Source organism: Erythrolamprus reginae, chromosome 2 (genome assembly GCF_031021105.1).
Source record: "Erythrolamprus reginae isolate rEryReg1 chromosome 2, rEryReg1.hap1, whole genome shotgun sequence".
Taxonomy (NCBI): domain Eukaryota; kingdom Metazoa; phylum Chordata; class Lepidosauria; order Squamata; family Dipsadidae; genus Erythrolamprus; species Erythrolamprus reginae.
In genome coordinates this window covers 345,576,636-345,596,359 of record NC_091951.1, presented here as the reverse complement: position 1 = coordinate 345,596,359, position 19,724 = coordinate 345,576,636, and the positions used below count along the sequence as shown (strand labels likewise).

General features: G+C 43.1%; 1 protein-coding gene across 1 annotated transcript in view; it reads right to left on the bottom strand.

Moving 5' to 3' along the window:
- LOC139159060 (lipoxygenase homology domain-containing protein 1-like) overlaps positions 1-19,724 on the bottom strand; it is a 152,881-nt gene that overhangs the window by 86,150 nt on the left and 47,007 nt on the right. Inside the window, exons 15-17 of the mRNA XM_070736423.1 lie at positions 18,942-19,106; positions 14,195-14,376; positions 2,344-2,460 (exon numbers count right to left, since the gene is read on the bottom strand). Coding sequence (XP_070592524.1) covers positions 2,344-2,460; positions 14,195-14,376; positions 18,942-19,106 — 464 coding nt within the window. The remainder of the gene's footprint in view (positions 1-2,343; positions 2,461-14,194; positions 14,377-18,941; positions 19,107-19,724) is intronic.

The following is a 19,724-nucleotide window of genomic DNA, read 5'->3' as shown; positions in this document are numbered from 1 at the left end:
ATTCACAGTCCTTCTTCTTTCACAAAGTGAAACACACTTTGCTCTGGTTTAGTTTCAAAGCAGGGAAAAATCAGCACACAAAGGTAGAAGTCAGCAAGGCAGGCACAAAACACAACGATCCGATAATCCTCCACAATGGCCAATCCCACAGGCTGCTATTTATAGCAGCCTCACTAATTACCACAGCCCCACCCAACCACAGGTGGCCTCATTTTCTTTGATAATAATCTCTCAGTTGTTGCTGCCTATGCATTGCTCTCCGCATGCGTGGCTTTATCATTAACTCTTGTTCCGAATCCAAGGAGGAGCTAGATAATTGATCTCCTTCTGAGCTGTCTGCCACACTCTCCTCCTCCCTGTCACTCATGTCTTCTTGGTCAGAGGAGTCGTCATCATCAGATTCCACTGGGAGAAAAATAGGCCTGCGGCATGTGGATGTCTCCCCCACATCCACAGTCCTTGGGGCAGGAGCTGGGCCAGAGCTAACCACAACATCTCTGCATCCCTTATAAAGTCTCAACCTCTTTTTTACATAAAGCGACAGTTATTCTTGGGGATATCTGTCTTCTACATGCAGGTAAAGCAACTGCTACTGCTAGTAAACTGAAGTCCGCAAAGAAGCCAACTGTGCATAACGCATGCCAACACAATCTCATTTGTTCCAGGGAGGAAAGAGAGAGATGCTGTCAAACTTATCTCAAGCTCCCTTGATGGAGCTGCTGGCTCCCTTCCATTCATCGACAGCAGCTGATTTCTCAATCTGCCTGCAAGTTTATTACCTGTCTCTGCCAAGGCAAAGTAGTATCTGGGGCCGCTAATGTGCCTGCAGGCAACCCCCTTCTGCCTACCTGAGTTTAGAAAAAATTATTTGGGTTTCAAAAGTTCTTTTCAAAGAAAGAGAGGGGGAGGAGAGGGGGGAAGAGAGAGAAAAGAAAGAAAGAGGGAGGAGAGGGGGGAAGACAGAGAAAGAAAAAGAAAGAAACAGAGATAGAGACAAAGAAAAAAGAAAGAAAGAAAGAAAAGAAGGAAGGAAGGAAGGAAGAGAAAGGAAGACAGATGGAAGGAAGGGAGAGACAGGGAGAAAAAGAAAGATGGAGGGAGGGAGGGGGAGGGTAGGAAGGAAGGAAAAGAAAGGAGGGAGAGAAGGAAGAAATAAAGGAAAAGAATGAAGGAAGAGAGAGAAAGAAGGAAGGAAGAAGAAGGGGAAGGAAAGAAGGAAAAGAAGGGAGGGAGAGAAGAAAGAAAGGAAGGAAAGGAAGGAAGGAAGGAAGGGGAAGGAAGGAAGGAAAGAAAGAAAGGAGGGAGGGAGAGAGAAAAGGAAGGAAGGGAGAGAAAGGAAGACAGAAGGAAAGAAGGAAAAGACAGCGAGAGGAAGAAAGAAGGATGGAAGAAGAAGGGGAAGGAAGGAGGGAGGGAGAAATGGAGAAATGGAGAAATGGAGGAAGGAAGAAAGGAAGGAAGGAAGGACAGACGGAGAGGAAGGGGGTCTGTTGGAAATCAAATAGCCAAGTCACTAAGGAAACAATTTTGTGGATTTGCCCAACACATACTGTCATTATTCAAACAGTCACTAAATCAATGATTGTAAGTCGAGAACTATCTCTATTGTGGCTTTATTTGAGTTGTTAATCAAAGGAGCATCTACTTTAAGCAAAGCAGGAAAGATATTTGGATGGAAATAGATGGAGATAGAGCCAGGGTGGCACAGCAGGTAGAGTGCTGTACTGCAGACCACTGAAGCTGACTGTAGATCTGTAGGTCAGCGGTTTGAATCTCATCACCGGCTTAAGGTTGACTCAGCCTTCCATCCTTCCGAGGTGGGTAAAATGAGGACCCGGATTGTGGGGGCAATATGCTGGCTCTGTTAAAAAGTGCTATTGCTAACATGTTGTAAGCCGCCCTGAGTCTAAGGAGAAGGGCGGCATAAAAATTGAATGAACGAATGAACGAATGAACGAATGAATGAATGAACGAATGAACGAATGAACGAATGAACGAATGAACGAATGAACGAATGAACGAATAAACGAATAAACGAATAAACACATAAACACATAAACGAATAAACAAATAAACAAACAAACAAACAAATAAACAAATAAACAAATAAACAAATAAACAAATAAACAAATAAACAAATAAACAAATAAACAAATAAACAAATAAACAAATAAACAAATAAACAAATAAACAAATAAACAAATAAACAAATAAACAAATAAACAAATAAACAAATAAACAAATAAACAAATAAACAAATAAACAAATAAACAAATAAACAAATAAACAAATAAACAAATAAACAAATAAATAAATACTCATTACAAAAACACTTCTTCTTACCTTTCCATTCGGCAAAAGCCTCCGTATGTCTACTTGATCGAGGTGCCAGCCGGAATTGATTCCCGAGCCATCGTGCCCAATGCGAATCTTTTCAAGGATGTCTCCAACGTCTTCTAGCTGAAGGGATTTAGGAAAAACGTGGTTATGGAATTATCTGAGGGGATTTTTTAAAAAAATGCAAGTAAGTCCAGCTGCTTCTTGAAAAAGCACCTTTGAGACAATCAAACACCAAAGGGTCTTTGGACCCGTTCAATTTTATCAATATCTTTTTGTAGGTGAGGCCTCAGAACTGAACACAGTATTCCAAATGTGGTCTCACCAGCAGTCTATACAGCAGGATCACAAAGAACATAAGAAGAGCCCTGCTGAATCGGGCAAAGCCCATCGAGTCCAGCATTCTGTGACCCACAGTGGCCCACCAATGGTCCATGGGGATCTCAAGCCGAAAGAGAAGGCTAATGTTCCCATGTACTCAAAATTATCTCATGTATATATGTTTATACTTTTACTGTAATCTTTGTATGCCTGACAATAAATAACAATAAATAAAATAAAAATAAAAGGAATATCCTAAGAATTTAGGTGGGGGGGAAATTGCACTAGTGCTAAATGTTTAAAACACTTTCTGCTAAAATAAACTGGGAGCAAAAACCTCAATTATTTATGTGTCTACAGTGGTTCTCAATGTTTCTAATGCCGCAACTCCTTAATACAGTTCCTCATGTTGTGATGACCCCCAACCATAAGTCTAGCGCCAATTCTCCCAACAGTGCTTTAAGCTGATTGGCAGGAAGGTCAGAAGGACACCCCCACAATACACGCCTGATTGGTCAGATTGTTCGGTGCCAGAATAGAAACTTTAGTTCCTAACACCGTGGGAAATTTGTCTTGTCCTATAGTCTTAGGCGACCCCTGTGAAATGGTCATTGATCCCCAAAGGGGTCCCAACCCCTAGGTTGAGAACCACTGTGTTGTATGATCGGAGTTGTTGTTTTTATTAAATAAGAAAGTTACATACAACAAAATGGGCTTTAAAAAAAATCAGAGATATCTTCAGATACAAACAACACATTTCAGTGGTTGTGGAATGCCATTGCCAACTATCCTGCTGTAATAAATATGAGCATCAAAAGACCAAAAAAAAAAAAAAAGCTAGCATTTGGTCTGCAGTTCTGTTCACAGGAAAAAAAATGATGAAAGCTGAGGGTTACAGAACACCCCCAAATAGTCATGAGATTAGCTTCAAAAGTTTTGCTTTCTGGGGAAATTGATATTTTGTGCTACATCCCCCAAACAAGTTACAGTATACACTCTTGTTCCTACCGTCCCTGTCCTAATGTCTTTTTAGCCTTCTATCACTAATTTCTACTTATGTTTTGTTAATTAATACATACTATAATATTATACAGTGGTACCTCTACTTAAGAACGCCTCTACTTAAGAACTTTTCTAGATAAGAACTGGGTATTAAAAAAATTTTCCCCTCTTCTTAAGAACCATTTTCTACTTAAGAATCCGAGCCCGGGAAAATTTCCCAGGAAATTTGAGAGTGGCACAAAGGCCTGGCCAGTTTTCTGCCATTCCCCCTTTAATCCTGGCCATCTCGGGCTTTTCTGGGCTGCCAGAAGAGCCTTTCGGTGGCGCTTAAGGAGGCTTTGGCAGTCCAGAGCTTACAGAGTGTTTTTCTTTCTCTGGGCGCTTGGAGAGGGAATAAACCTCTGCCAGCACCCAGAGAAAAGAAATGCTCCCTTCACTCTGGGCAGCGACTGTCCTCCTCCTCTTCTTCCTCCTCCTCCTCCCACCCAAATTCTGAGTTTTTATTCCTTTTCTAATGAGTTTGCACACATTATTTGCTTTTACATTGATTTCTATGGGAAAAATTGCTTCTACTTACAAACTTTTCTACTTAAGAACCTGATCATGGAACAAATTAAGTTCTTAAGTAGAGGTACCACTGTCCTTGTTTAATTCATACATACATACATACATACATGCATGCATACATACATACAACAAAGGATTCTCTCCCGAGCCAAGTGAGTACCTACAGCCCTCCATAGCCCAGCTGAGAGATTCCCTCTGAAGTCCTGAGCTGCAAGACATTCCCAGTGTGTGCTTTATTTTATTTATTTATTTTTATTTATTCATTTGTCCAATACACAAATACATAGGAAGAAAAATAGACATGTAGTAATATATATAAGGGTAAAAGTGAACTTAGAGGAAAGGATATATGAAAGAAAGAAAATATATATGATAAGTAAGAGAAAGGAAAGACAATTGGACAGGGGATGAAAGGCACACCAGTGCACTTATGTACGCCCCTTACTGGCTTCTTAGGAACCTGGAGAGGTCAATCGTGGAGAGTCTAAAGGAGAAATGTTGGGGGTTAGGGGTTGACATAATTTATTTTATTTATTTATTTATTTTATTATTTAGATTTGTATGCCGCCCCTCTCCGCAGACTCGGGGCGGCTCACAGCATAACACAACAATTTATAACAAATCTAAATATAATTTAAAATATTTAAAAGAACCCCATTTTGCTAACAAACACACACTCAAACATACCATACATAAATTGTACATGCCCGGGGGAGGTGTTTCAGTTCCGGTAATGAGTTGCACGCCTCAATAACTCGATTGTTGAAATCATATTTTTTACAGTCAAGTTTGGAGCGGTTCGTATTGAGTTTGAATCTGTTGCGTGCTCTTGTGTTGTTGCGGTTGAAGCTGAAGTAGTCATTGACTGGTAGGACGTTGCAGCATATGATCTTGTGGGCAATACTCAAATCGTGTTTTAGGCGCCGTAGTTTTACGCTTTCTAGGCCCAGGATTGTTAGTCTATTTTCGTAGGGTATTCTGTTTCGAGTGGAGGAGTGAAGGGCTCTTCTGGTGAAATATCTTCGGACATTTTCAAGGGTGTTAATGTCTGAGATGCGATATGGGTTCCAAACAGACGAGCTGTATTCGAGGATGGATCTGGTGAAAGTTTTGTAAGCTCTGGTAAGTAGTGTGAGATTGCCAGAGCAGAAGCTATGTAGGATTAGGTTTACAACTCTTGAAGCCTTCTTGGCTATATTGTTGCAGTGGGCTTTGGCACTTAAATCTTTTGTTATTAGTATACCAAGGTCTTTAACCGAGTGGGGATTATCTGTAATAGTTTGATTATTCAGTTCGTATTTGGAGATAATCTAAGGGTACATACATACATACATACATACATACATACATACATACATACATACATACAACAAAGGATTCTCTCCCGAGCCAAGTGAGTACCTACAGCCTTCCATAGCCCAGCTGAGAGATTCCCTCCGAAGTCCTGAGCTGCAAGATATTCCCAGTGTGTGCTTGTAGCCTTCTGGAAACCCAGCTCTCTCCCAGCAAGGGATCCCTCCGGAGAATCCCCAAAACAAAACAAAACAAACAAAAGACTCTCTAACTGAAAATCTCTTAACTCCCATCAGTATTAGTTTATAATGATCCACTCAACTGCCTTGTTCTAACACCTATAAATCACTTTAGACCGGATTGAATTTAGGCACAGTAAAAATGGAGAAGCTGATTTAAAAGCAAAAGGATTTCTCTCTCTTCCATCCTGTTTTAAGATTTTGCCTCAGTGGGGAAGTTGGCTAGATTTTGCTCACAAGGCTTGTTAATGTTCCTCGCCCGGCAATAAAGCAGATAATTGCCAGGAGTGAATTGCCAGAAGTAAATCAACTCAGTCTCCATTTCAAACCTAGTTGCAACAGAATGGAATTTTTTGTTAGACGCTGAACTCTGTCTTTTAAAAGCCTGGGGTTTTTTGGCTTGGTAAACCTTCCATGTTCTTTGCCTTTGATTTATTGCAGATTAATTGCAGATTGATCATATTATTTAATAATTTGATTAGTCTGATTTATCATATGATTGTTTATATACACTGCTCAAAAAAACCCCAAAGGGAACACTCAAAGAACACACCCTAGATCTGAATGAATGAAATATTCTCATTGAATACTTTGTTCTGTATAAAGTTGAATGTACTGACAACATATGAAATTGATTGTCAATCAGTGTTGCTTCCTAAGTGGACAGTTTGATTTCACAGAAGTTTGATTTACTTGGAGTTATATTGTGTTGTTTAAGGGTTCCCTTTAATTTTTTTGAGCAGTATGTTTTCAATTATTTATTTATTTATTTATTTTATTTATTTATTTATTTATTTATTTATTTATTGGATTTCTATGCGAGGATTTATACACTGATTTATTGACTACAATTTATTATTGTAGTCTATTGATTTATTGGCTATTTGGCTATTTGGTTAAGTACTATTAACTATTCACACACTGATTAATTAATTTATTAGCTATATACTAATTAATAATAATTGTGTTGGCTATTTGATTGGTTAAGCACTAGTAACTATTCACACATTAATAAATTTGTTAGATATACATTATTGTTTAATTAATATTGTTAGATATTGATTGATTACTGACATTAATCAATTTGTCAGATACTATTTGATTATTGACTGTTGTGGTTAGCTCTGGCCCAGCTCCTGCCCCAAGGAATGTGCAGGTGGATGTGGGGGAAACATCCACATGCCACAGGCCTGTTTTGCTCCCGATGGAATCTGCTGACGAAGCCTCCTCTGACCAAGGAAGCATGAGTGACAGGGAAGAGGAGAGTTTGGCAGACAGCCCAGGAGGAGATCAATCATCTGTATCATCCCTGGATTCTGAACAAGAATTAATGACACATGCGTGGAGTGATGCATAGGAGACAACAACTAAAGGATTATTACAAGAGAAAATGAGGCCACCTGTGGTTGGGTGGGGCTGCTGTAATTAGTGCTACAGATAAAAGTGCAGCCTGTTGTTTTAGCCTCATGGCAGTTTATCTGATTCATTGTTTCGTCAAGATCGTGGGTTTTGTGCTGTTCAAGATTGTGTGTGGACTCTCTCAACTTTCAAATTGGACTCAATTTCCCAGTTATTGGGTGAGCAATTGAACTGCATTTAACCTGTGCCTTGTGTGTACCAGAAAATCCCTTTGACATTTAAAAAGGGAGCTGTTTCTGTTTTTCTGTTTATAAACACTTTTGGGTTTTCCTTTTATCGTGTGGTGTGTGTCTTCCTGGACTAATTACCCTGTAATTATGGGCAGTTGAAACACGGCAGCAGAACAATTGACCATGCCGCCAAAAACCTCAAAAAAACTCCACAAAACAAAGACACCTCTACCAATGCAGACTTATGCTATAAATGTAATAAAATCATCACAGAGGGTGATGAATTCAAAAAATGCCGCATTTGCTCAAATTATGCCCACAATACCTTTCTACAAATAAACAAACAGATAGCCTCTTTTCTAACAACAGCTACCACATTCCCTCATTTCTGTCCACCATGTCTACCATTACTGGATAAAATAATTACCATGCCTGATAGATTCCAATCCTTGGAAACAACCATAAAAACACAACAAACAAACATGGATCCCATAGAAGCAGGCGTGAAAGCACGTTTAGAAGCATTGGATAAAAGAATTACAGCACAGATAGGTGAAAATTCAATTGTTCAAAATCATATTCCGATACCACAACCAATACCTCAAGCTCAAGCTCAACAACCACAATTGAGAGAGTCCAGAAATATTTCACAAGAAGAGTCCTTCGGCTCCTCTTCTCACAACAAATTACCTTACTCCGCCAAACTTGAAATTCTTGGATTAGGCAATTTACAACTCCGTCGTCTCCATTCCGACTTAATTATAGTTCATAAAATCATATACCAAAATGTCCTCCCTGTTAGCAACTACTTCACCTTCAATGGCAACAACAGATGAGCACAAAATCTATTTTAACTGTCAACCGCTCCAAACTTGACTGCAAAAAATACGACTTCAGCCACAGAATAATCAACGCCCTGGAATGCACTACTTGACTCTGTGGTTTCTACTCCTAATCCCAAAACCTTTAACCTTAGACTATCTACAATTGATCTCTCCCCCTTTCTAAGAGGTCTGTAAGGGGCATGCATAAGCACACCATTGTGCCTACCATCCCTGTCCTATTGTCTTCTTTTGTTACTTTTTATCATTACTTATCTGTTGTGGTTCAGTCTGGGACCCCTCCGGGAATGGCTGACCTTCTGTCGGTTTCCAGCTCAGAGGGAGAGGCTGAGGAACAGGAGGTGCAGACTGACGAGGAAGAGGAATCCCAGGCTGAAGAAGAAGGACAGCCAGAGTCCCACCAGGGGGAGCTCTCCCCAGCAAGCAGCCTGGATTCCTTAGGGGAAAATGCTCAAGACATCATAGATATGCGACAAAGGAGAGCTAATCAGAGACGGACTCAATTGGCTAAGTATTTCCAGCATTAGAGGTCACAGCTGGGTTTGGGTGTGGTGCTCTTGGGAAAGGATAAAAGGCGGACCCACCCTTCCTGGCTTGTGGAGTTTTATCTTGGAGATTCGTGAGACCTGTCTGTGAACTTTGGTGGCTTACAATCCTGGTTTGTGCCTTGGACTATTGAAACCTTGGGGGGGGGTGCCAGCAAGAAGCTTATGGTATTGACTGGACATCAGGACCCTGCTGTAACGTATTATAGCTTGTCTGTTGTGAAGACAGGTTTTCCTTTGTGCTTATTTTTTCCAGCTATAAAATACTTTTGGCTTTTACCAGAGTGTCTGGCTGTTTTTTTCAGTTGGTGTTGAGGTCTGGGAAAACCCAGACAGAACACTTATCTAATGTTTTATTTGTACAAATTACCACCCTATAATTGTTTGACAAAATAAATAAATAAAATAAAAACCACTACCTCAATCACACGCACAACCACCTATATCTACCAACCATCCAAACAATATATCCTTACTCATCAAAGACATCCTTGAGAATGAACAGAAACGTAATAACACTATCTTATTTGCGATGCATGTCACCAATGAACCTGATAGCTTACAGGTTAGCAAAATTATTGAACCAACAATCTCCCCCATAGACATCATTGAAGTTACTAGAGATGGTCCCAATTTTAAGTATAGAGATAGTTTGGTGGCCCCATAATTCTGTAGAGTAGTTTGGAAGGATGAATCCCTCAAACACAAATTCATCCATACTATAAACTCTATTAGCAGAAATGACACCAATCCCAGTAAACCTTGCTCACAGCCTGACCTATCCATCCTACAACGAATCTGCTCCAGATTTTAAAAGACTTCAAGACCAAGGATATACTGACCTATACATTAACTACCACACTAACTCTGTCACAACTAAGTCCCGCAATCCACCACCCACCATGGGCTTAGAAAACCTAGACTATGTGGTCTTCAGTCTGATCTAAATGTAGTTCATAAAATCACCTACCACAATGTCCTACTGGTCAATGAATACTTCAGCTTCAACTGCAACAATACATGTGCACAAAATAAATTCAAACTCAATGTAAACCACTCGAAACTCAACTACAAAAAATACGACTTCGGCAACAGAGTGATCAGTGCCTGGAATGCACTACCTGACTCTATGGTTTCTTCCTCATGTTCTGTCTGGGTCACTCCGGAAGCTATGACCAACCCAAAAAGATAAGCCAGACACACCGGTAGAATCCAAACACAGTTTTATAATGGTAAAGAGAAAAGAAGCCAACAGAAAATGTCCTTACAAATCAGGAAAACACTGGAACTCCAAATAGATACACGAAGGCAATTTTTCATACAAAAACACAGGATCCTTGATGACAAACGAGGCTGTTGCTAACAGGCACAAACCTCCCACGGGTCTTCAAGACTGCTGGGCCATGAGCCAGGAACAGAAACGCTGAGACAATGCAGATAACAGCAACTCCACTCTGATAACACTCCACACTGCCGAAAGAGTTTGCCTGCCTTATAAACCCTTCCCTGCTAATGAGGACCACACCCAACCCCCTGGTGTTCCTCATTCAACGCTGATAATAGTTCTTCAATTGATTCCTCCTTTGATCTATGCGTCTCTGTCGCATACTAATGACAGCTTGTGCTTCGTCATCCAATGACTCCAGAGACTCTAGAGAATCCAAGGTACTGGCTTGAGAGAGCCCCTCCCCAGGGCTCCCAGGCCTTTCTTCCTCGTCACTTTCCTCTCCGCTCTCATCCTCCCCTGGGCATGGAGCCAGCAGAGATGCAGCTGGTCTTTCATCTGACTCAGGCTAAACCACAACACCTCAAATACCAAAAACTTTACCCTTAGACTGTCTACAGTCAATCGCATCCCATTCCGAAGGTTTGTAAGGGGCGTGTATAAGCGCACCATTGTGCCTACTGTCCCTGTCCTACTTTCCTATTGTCCAAATTTATCCATACCTACTTGCTTTTGTTTATACCATACCTATTATCTTGTACACGTTTTGATAAATGAATGAATGAATGAATGAGTGAATGAGTGAATGAGTGAATGAGTGAATGAATGAATGAATGAATGAATGAATGAAGCTCAGATTCTCAAACATTGCCATCAAGGATTTTGTCAATGATTACAAATTTGGGGTGTCTAGTCTAGTGAAAAGCAAGACTAGAGGTGACATGAGAGCAGTCTTCTAATATTTGAGGGGCTGCTACAGAGAAGAGAGAATCAGTGAAAATAAAATTAACCATTGGAACAGCTTGCCTTCAGAAGTTGGGGATGCTTCATCATTGGAGGTTTTTAAGAAAAGACTCGATAGGGTTTCCCGTTTGAGCAGGGGGTTCGACTAGAACACCTCCAAAGTCCCTTCCAACTACTCTACTCTACCCTACCCTACCCTACCCTACTCTTCAACTCTACTTTACTCTTCTACTCTACTTTTCTATTCTACTCTTCGACTCTACTGTATTCTACTCTATCCTATCCTACTCTTCAACTCTACGTTACTCTTCTACTATGCTTTTCTAGTCTACTCCTCTACTCTATTCTATTTTACTCTTCTACCTACTTTAATTTATTCTACTCTACTCTTACATACTCTACTCAAGTACCTGAAGGCAAGACCAGAAACAGTGGATGGATACTAATCAAGGAGAGATCTCACCTAGAACTAAGAACTAGAACTAAGCAGAAATTTTCTTAACAGTGAGAAGGATTAGCGAGTGGAATGATTTGACTTCAGAAGTTGTAGATGCTACAACACTGGAGGTTTTTAAGAAAAGACTCGATAGGGTTTCCCATTTGAGCAGGGGGTGGGACTAGAACACCTTCAAAGTCCCTTCCAATTACTCTACTCTACCCTACCCTACCCTACTCTTCAACTCTATTTTACTCTTCTACTCTACTTTTCTATTCTACTCTTCGACTCTACTGTATTCTACTCTACTCTATCCTATTCTACTCAACTCTTCAACTCTACGTTACTCTTCTACTATACTTTTCTAGTCCTCTACTCCAGCGTTTCCCAACCGGTGTGCCGCGGCACAGTAGTGTGCCACGAGACGTGGCCAGGTGTGCTGTGAGAAGCTCCAGCTGGGCGGGGCGCTGCCGGCGCCCCTGCCTGAGTGTCGTCCTGTGGATGGTCTTGGGCTTCACAGTCGCTTCCTGGTTCCCTCTCCTCCCACCGCCTGTGTCTCCCGCCGTCGCCTCCCACCAAGCCATCGCCCGTTGCCGTGGGTTCCTCGAGTGGGAGCTGCCGCTTCCCTCCGTCCAGCTCAGCCACGCTGCCGTAGAAAGCACAGAGGTTATTGCCACCGCTTCTGCCTCCACTCAGGGAGCCACCATGGTCACCGCGCCTTTTCCTCTCGCTCAGCTCAACCACGATGGCTCCCTGAGTGGAGGCAGAGGCGGCGGCAATAACCTCTTGGTGGAGGGGAAGCACTGACGGGCTCTCCTCCTTCCCCACCCCCGCGCTTCTCTCCCGCCCTGGCTTTTGCTTCGCCCCATGATTTCCCCGCAATTTCGTCCAGGCCACCTCTTGCCTCCTTTTGAACTGCGGGGAAATCTGCGGGCGAAGCAAAAGCCAGGGCGGGAGAGAAGCGCGGGGGTGGGGAAGGAGGAGAGCCCGTCAGCGCTTCCCCTCCGCCAAGCTGCCTGCTTGTCCTCGCGCCTCGTTGCTACCTCCTGCCTTTTTCCAGGGGCCTTTGGAAGGTACCCAGGGAAGGGGGGGGGATTGGGGGTGGCTGCAGCGGCTTCTCGTCCTCCTCATCGGGCTGCTAACGCCTGCCCGGCCCCTCTTGCATGCAGTCCCTTCACCGAGCGCTTTTTTCTTCTCACAGCTGAGGCAGGATTTGGAATGTCGGGGGTGTGTGCGTACGGGCTCCGCATCCCCCTGCCACCCGGAACATTTAAAATAAGAAAAACCTTCGCCGGCCTCCGCAGATAAGAAAGGAAGAGAGAGAAAGAGAGAGAGAGCAAGAGAGACATAGCAAGAGAGGCAGAGAGAGAGACAGAGAGACAGAGAAAGAGAAAGAGAGAGAAAGAAAGAGAGCTAGCAAGAGAGAGAGAAAGAGAGACAGAGAAAGAGAAAGAGAGACAGAGAGAGAGAGAAAGAGATAGCAAGAGAGAGAGAAAGAGAGAGAAAAAGAGAGAGAATGAAAAAGATAGCAAGAGAGGCAGAGAGAGCAAGGGAGAGAGAAAGACATATAGGGAGGGAAGGAGGGAAAGAGAAAGAGAACAAAAGAGAGAGGAAGAAAGAAAGAGGGATGGAGAAAGAGAAAGAAGGGAAGGAAGGAAGAGAGAGAAAGAGTGAGGGAGAAATAGAGCGAAATGGAGGAAGATTTATTTTTTTGTCAAAACTTTTCTTTAGGCCCCCCCCCCCCCCCCCCGTTCAGTGTTCCCCAGGATTTTGAAAATGTGAATAATGTGCCGCGGCTCAAAAAAGGTTGGGAAACACTGCTCTACTCTACTCTATTGTACTCTTCTACCAACTTTAATTTATTCTACTCTACTCTTACATTCTCTACTCAAGTACCTGAAGGCAAGACCAGAAACAGTGAATGGATACTAATCAAGGAGAGATCTCACCTAGAACTAAGCAGAAATTTCCTTAACAGTGAGAGGAATTAGCGAGTGGAATGATTTGACTGGTTTTTAAGAATAAACCAGATAACCACCTCTCTGGAATTGTACTGTATAGGGTTTCTTTCTTGAGTAGGAGGTTGGACTAGAAACCACCAAGGTCCCTTCCAATTCTATTGTTCTGTTCTGTTCTGTTCTGACCATTTCTTGCACTCTAGCTCCTTTGTTGCAGTATAGCATAAAGGTTAGAATAGGATTTATATATCTGGACCCCTAGCATAAAAATACTCTGCTTACCCTGATTCTATAATTCAGGATAGGAGGGCACTAAACTTGCCTAATCTGCATTCCTGGTAATTACAACAAGGAAACAAAAGGGCTCAATAAACATCTCACAATAAACAAAGTTTTCACCACTCTGGACAGGATCAAAGGGGGAGATTTACATTGCCTGAAGCATACACAGGAGGATAGGGTGATTAAGGAAGATTAGTTGAGATAAGGCAGAAGGCTTCAGAGAAATTAGGTGTGAGGAACATCTGCTCTGAGGAAGAGTTTCTAGGAAATTGTTTTGTGATAGGAAGAACTCAAAGATATGTTTGAAGTTATGTATCATTTGACATGTATGTGTAATTATCCCCATTTCCTTATGTTCCCAAATAAAAATGGCTCTATACCATGTCACTTCACCCAGAGAGACAATGTGTCCAAGTTTTCTTTCTAGGATTCGCGTTCGTGAGTGACCCCACACGGCTGGGTTGCTCTTAGTCCCATTGAAGACATCGTCTTCATCAGGGACTTTGACAGCATCCACACTCCTTCTGCTCCTTCTTTAAACTCTGCCATATGGTCCCCAAATTGATGGGAGTATCCAAAGCACATTTCCCCTTACCTCCATAATGAACTGATTTATAGAATTCCTGTTAAAGAACATCCTTCGTTCCCTCTTGTTTTGACACAGGGATTTCTGTTGAGTGCAAACGCCATCAGCCCCATACAGGACGATAAAGACATCAGCGTCAGTACCTGCTCCAAAAATGTCACTGGTGTACACAGTAATTTCGTAGGGGACAACTGGCCAGATGAAAATAAAACAAAAAGGATGACATGAGATGGATGTGATTGCTTTTCTTCCTGGCCAACATGACACCTATCATCAATAAAATGCATTTTACCAGGGTGGAGAATCCTGATTCAGTAATGATAAGCTCTGATCTGTCCACACAAATCTGATCTTTGTTGCTTGTATCCTTACAATTTATATTGACTGGTTCCTAGTATGATTTGATTTGATTGCTTATTTGTACCCGGACTATTTTTACCATATTTATGTGACTGTAAGACGCATATTTTTCAACGAAGCAGTGGAAGTGATGTGCTGGTGCCTGGAGGTTGTTGGGATCTGGATGGGTGTCAACAGACTCAAACTCAACCCGGATAAGACAGAGTGGCTGTGGGTTCTGCCTCCCAAGGACAATTCCACCTGTCCGTCCATAACCCTGGATGGGGAATTATTGACCCCCTCAGAGAGGGTCCGCAACTTGGGTGTCCTCCTCGATCCACAGCTCACATTAGAGAAACACCTTTCAGCTGTGGCGAGGGGGGCATTTGCCAAGGTTCGCCTGGTGCACCAGTTGCGGCCCTATCTGGACCGGGACTCACTGCTCACAGTCACTCATGCCCTCATCACCTCGAGGCTTGACTACTGTAATGCTCTCTACATGGGGCTACCTTTGAAAAGTGTTCGGAAACTTCAGATCGTGCAGAATGCAGCTGGAAGAGCAATCATGGCCTTCCCCAGGTATGCCCATGTTACACCAACACTCCACAGTCTGCATTGGTTGCTGATCAGTTTCCGGTCACAATTCAAAATGTTGGTTATGTCCTATAAAGCCCTTCATGGCACCGGACTAGAATATCTCCGGGACCGCCTTCTGCCGCACAAATCCCAGCGACCGGTTAGGTCCCACAGAGTTGGCCTTCTCCGGGTCCTGTAGACTAAACAATGTCATTTGCCGGGACCCAGGAGAAGAGCCTTCTCTGTGGCGGCCCCAACCCTCTGGAACCAGCTCCCCCCAGATATCAGAGTTGCCCCCACCCTCCTTGCCTTTCGCAAGCTTCTTAAAATCCACCTCTGTCATCAGGCATGGGGGAATTGAAATTTTCCCTTCCTCCTAGGTTTATAGAATTTATACATGGTATGCTTGTATGTATGATTGGTTCTTTAAATTGGGGTTTTTTAGATTATTTTTAATATTAGATTTGTTTACATTGTCTTTTTTTATTGTTGTTAGCCGCCCGGAGTCTTCGGAGAGGGGCGGCATACAAATCTAATAAATACAAATACAAATCTTTTTCTTCACTAAAAGAGGCTGAAAATTTGGGTGCCAAATGCCACTCACACATCAATACGAAATCTCCAGAACCGTAAAGACTACAAACGTGAAACTTAGTATGTATTTTTCTCTTTTGGCTTCTAGGTGCTTGCTAAGAAAGGATTTTTTGAAATGACCATCAGATCATTAGTTATTTCTTATACAGTATTATTATTAACATGATCTGATGCTAAGGAGTTAGATGTTCTACTCCCCCTCCTCACCTGAAAAGAACTCTGTTCCAACTGCCAGTGGGCATGGGCAACACATAACTCATTCAGTCTGCAGTCTGAGAGTTTAGACATTCTACTCCATGCTAAGGAGTTAAACATTTTACTCCACCTCCCCACCTGAAAAGCTCTGATGTTACCTCTTCCTTAAACCAGGTATGGGCATGGCCAGGACGTAATGACTCATTGATTTTCAAGCTTTAACTCCCAATACCCGTGCTTTTTGTAGCAAAGCACAGGTATCCAGCTACTAGTTTTGTTATATTTAAATGATAGATATAATTCAAAGGAAGGAGAAACCACATCACACTGGTTATACAACAAAAGGAAGGGTGCAGCTGTAGTTTCCAATAGCAGAACAGAATTTTAATATTTTAATATTTCATCCAAGTTGCGCAAATCCTCACTTTGGTTTGCTTCATCCTGTTAACAGTTAAACAATCATGTTCCCAGTAGAGTTAAGTACAATTAATTGGGACCAGAGTTGGGTTCTTGTTGGTTCGGACAGTAGCTGGAATTTCCTCCTCTTTGCCAAGCCAGCAGCGATGGCCAGCTGGACATGCCCCCAAAACAGCTCTCTCGGTTGTGCGGCATCTTATTTTTGCTTCTGCGCATGTGCAGCTGTTTTGCTACTGCAGCTGTTTTTTGCTTCTGCACATGTGCAGAAGCTTGGTTTTTAGCACTGCACATGTGCATGGCATACTCCTACAGCACGCCTCTGCGGTGCCCCCCTGATGCTCCCCATGGCACACACACCCCATGGCGCATGAGGAAGCGAACCATCAGTGAGTAAGCCAGAATCCACCCCTGTTTGGGACATGTTAAAACTAGTGAAGGGCTGCTCCTCTTTGGCACTACCAGTGCGCCCACTGAAGCCGTCGCAGTTGCGTGCAGATCTGGCAGGCATGCGCACGCCTGACAGCACAAGATTTGGCTTCTGTGCATGCGCATCAAGTGAAATCTCATATGAGGGCGCACAAGCAAGATTTCAGTGATTTTCACCAATATTTTTGATTCTGCACATGCGCAGAAGCAAAAAATTGGCAAAAATAGCCCAAAACTCGCTCATTCAAGTGTCCTCACACAATATTTCATTTGCTGTGCATGCGCAGAATCCAAATCTCACACAGGGGTATTGTCAGGGATGCACAGCTGTGTGCACGTCCTGGAATTTTCTACCGGGATGGAGCACCTGACCCCATCAGCTGCTGCCCACCACTGGTTATAACAGTGATGGTGAACCTCTGGCACGGGTGCCACAGGTGGCACACAGAGTCATATCTGCTGGCACATGAGCTGTCACCTTAGCTCAGCTTCAGCAAGCATGTGTGCACTGGTCATCTGATTTTTTGGCTCACACAGAGGCTCTGGGAGGGCATTTTTGGCTTCCAGGGGGGCTCCGGATGGATGGGGGCGGGCATTTTTGCCTTCTTCAGGCTCAAACAAAGCTTCCAGAACTTCAGGAGGCTGAAAAATGGGCCTGCTGGGCCCACCAGAAGTTGGGAAATGGGCTGTTTCTTGCCTCCAGCGGCCCTCCGGGGGGGGGGGGCAAGGGAGGCAATTTTCACCATCTCCCGGCATTGAATTATGGGCATGTGTTGTGGTTAGCTCTGGCCCAGCTCCTGCCCCAAGGACTGTGGATGTGGGGGAGACATCCACATGCTGCAGGCCTGTTCCCCCCCCCCGGTGGAATCTGCTGATGAAGGCTCCTCTGACCAAGAAGACATGAGTGACAGGGAGGAGGAGAGTATGGCAGACAGCTCAGAAGGAGATCAATTATCTAGCTCCTCCTTGGATTCAGAACAAGAGTTAATGATACAGCCACGCATGCGGAGAGCGATGCATAGGCAGCAACAACTGAGAGATTATTATCAAAGAAAATGAGGCCACCTGTGGTTGGGTGGGGCTGTGGTAATTAGTGAGGCTGCTATAAATAGCAGCCTGTGGGTTTGGCCATTGTGGAGGATTATCTGATGGTTTGGTGTGTTAGTGAGGCTGCTATAAATAGCAGCCTGTGGGTGTGGCCATTGTGGAGGATTATCTGATGGTTTGGTGTGTTGCATGACTGCTTTACTGACTTTGACTTTTTGTGTGCTGATTTTTCCCTGCTTTGAAACTAAACCAGAGCAAAGTATGTTTCACTTTGTGAAAGAAGGACTTTGAATTACCTCACAGCTGCAAGCTAAGTATCACAGAACTGATAAGGGACTTGTATAAATTACCAGTTTGTTTGGAGAGAGTGCTCTTTGCTATACCAAAAGAGGGCTTAGTTTAAGTGAATTTTCATTATAAAGAACATTGTTTTGAATTTTCAAATGTGTGTGTGTGTCTGAAATTTGTACCTGTGAATTTTGGGGAGGAGTCTACCAGAGAGCCCAACAGAACAGGCATGGGCACTCGTGCAGGCACGATAGTGTGTGTGCACGCACTTTCGGCATCCAAGGCGGAAAAGGCTCACCATCACTGGGTTATAACATCCTATCCAGCTTGCTAACAACCAAGCTTTCTGAAATGTTAGCAGATCATTCGATATTTTTTTCTTCCTGTTGCAAGCTAAGTAAATAATCTCTAAGGGTAATGATGAAAAAATTAGATTGTTATTAGAAGCACAAAGAATTTCTTTAAGTGGAGCAATCATGTGGGGCCACACTTGAGTTGAAGAGCAACCTTCCTTGTTAAATCAATGATGACAATTTTAATATTTACTCAGAAGAATGGAAGAAAAGCATCAAATGTCAGATGGACCCAAGCAGTTTGCACATTAAAAAGGGGAGGGGGGGTGTAGTACAGGCATCTTCCAATAATGATAGCACTTAGTTATTTTTGACCCACATGGCATGGGAGGGAAGCAAACCTGAGCAGGGTAGGTTAGACCCCCACCTCTGGTCGTAAGTGTGCGAAAAACGTCATCAGTCACTTTTTCCCATTGCAACTTTAAACAGCCATGAAATCATCGGTTGTAAGTCAAGGACTATCTGGAGTTGTCCTTCTTTCAGACCTAAGTCAGGGTGGGTCTTGCTACCAAGCTACTCACATGGGACGTAAGTCATCGTTTGCAGTTCTGCAGGAAACAAGACCCTTTCGATTGCTCCGTCGTCTTCCGATTTATCCAGCCAACGACCGCAAGGAAATTTCAGGCACAGTCCAAGGCAGGAAGCATCCACCTCAACCCAGTCTAAGAACCACCCTTCAGAATGACCTGCAAAGAATAACAGAGTTGGGAGGGACCTTAAACAGAGGTGAGTTCCTACTGGTTCTTTTTTTTTGGGGGGGGGGGTGTTGTGGTTAGCTCTGCCCCAGCTCCTGCCCCAAGGACTGTGGATGTGGTGGAGACATCCACATGCTGCAGGCCTGGTTTGCCCCTGGTAGAATCTGAAGATGAAGGCTCCTCTGACCAAGAAGACATGAGTGACAGGGAGGAGGAGAGTGGGGCAGACAGCTCAGAAGGAGATCAATTATCTAGCTCCTCCTTGGATTCGGAACAAGAGTTAATGATACAGCCACGCATGCAGAGAGCGATGCATAGGCAACAACTACTGAGATATTATTATCAAAGAAAATGAGGCCACCTGTGGTTGGGTGGGGCTGTGGTAATTAGTGAGGCTGCTATAAATAGCAGCCTGTGGGTTTGGCCATTGTGGAGGATTATCTTATCGTTGTGTTTCGTGCCTGCTTTGCTGACTTTGACCTTTTGTGTGTTGTTTTTTCCCCGCTTTGAAACTAAACCACAGCAAAGTGTGTTTCACTTTGTGAAAGAAGAAGGACCGTGAATTACCTCACAGCTGCAAGCTAAGTATCACAGGACTGATAAGGGATT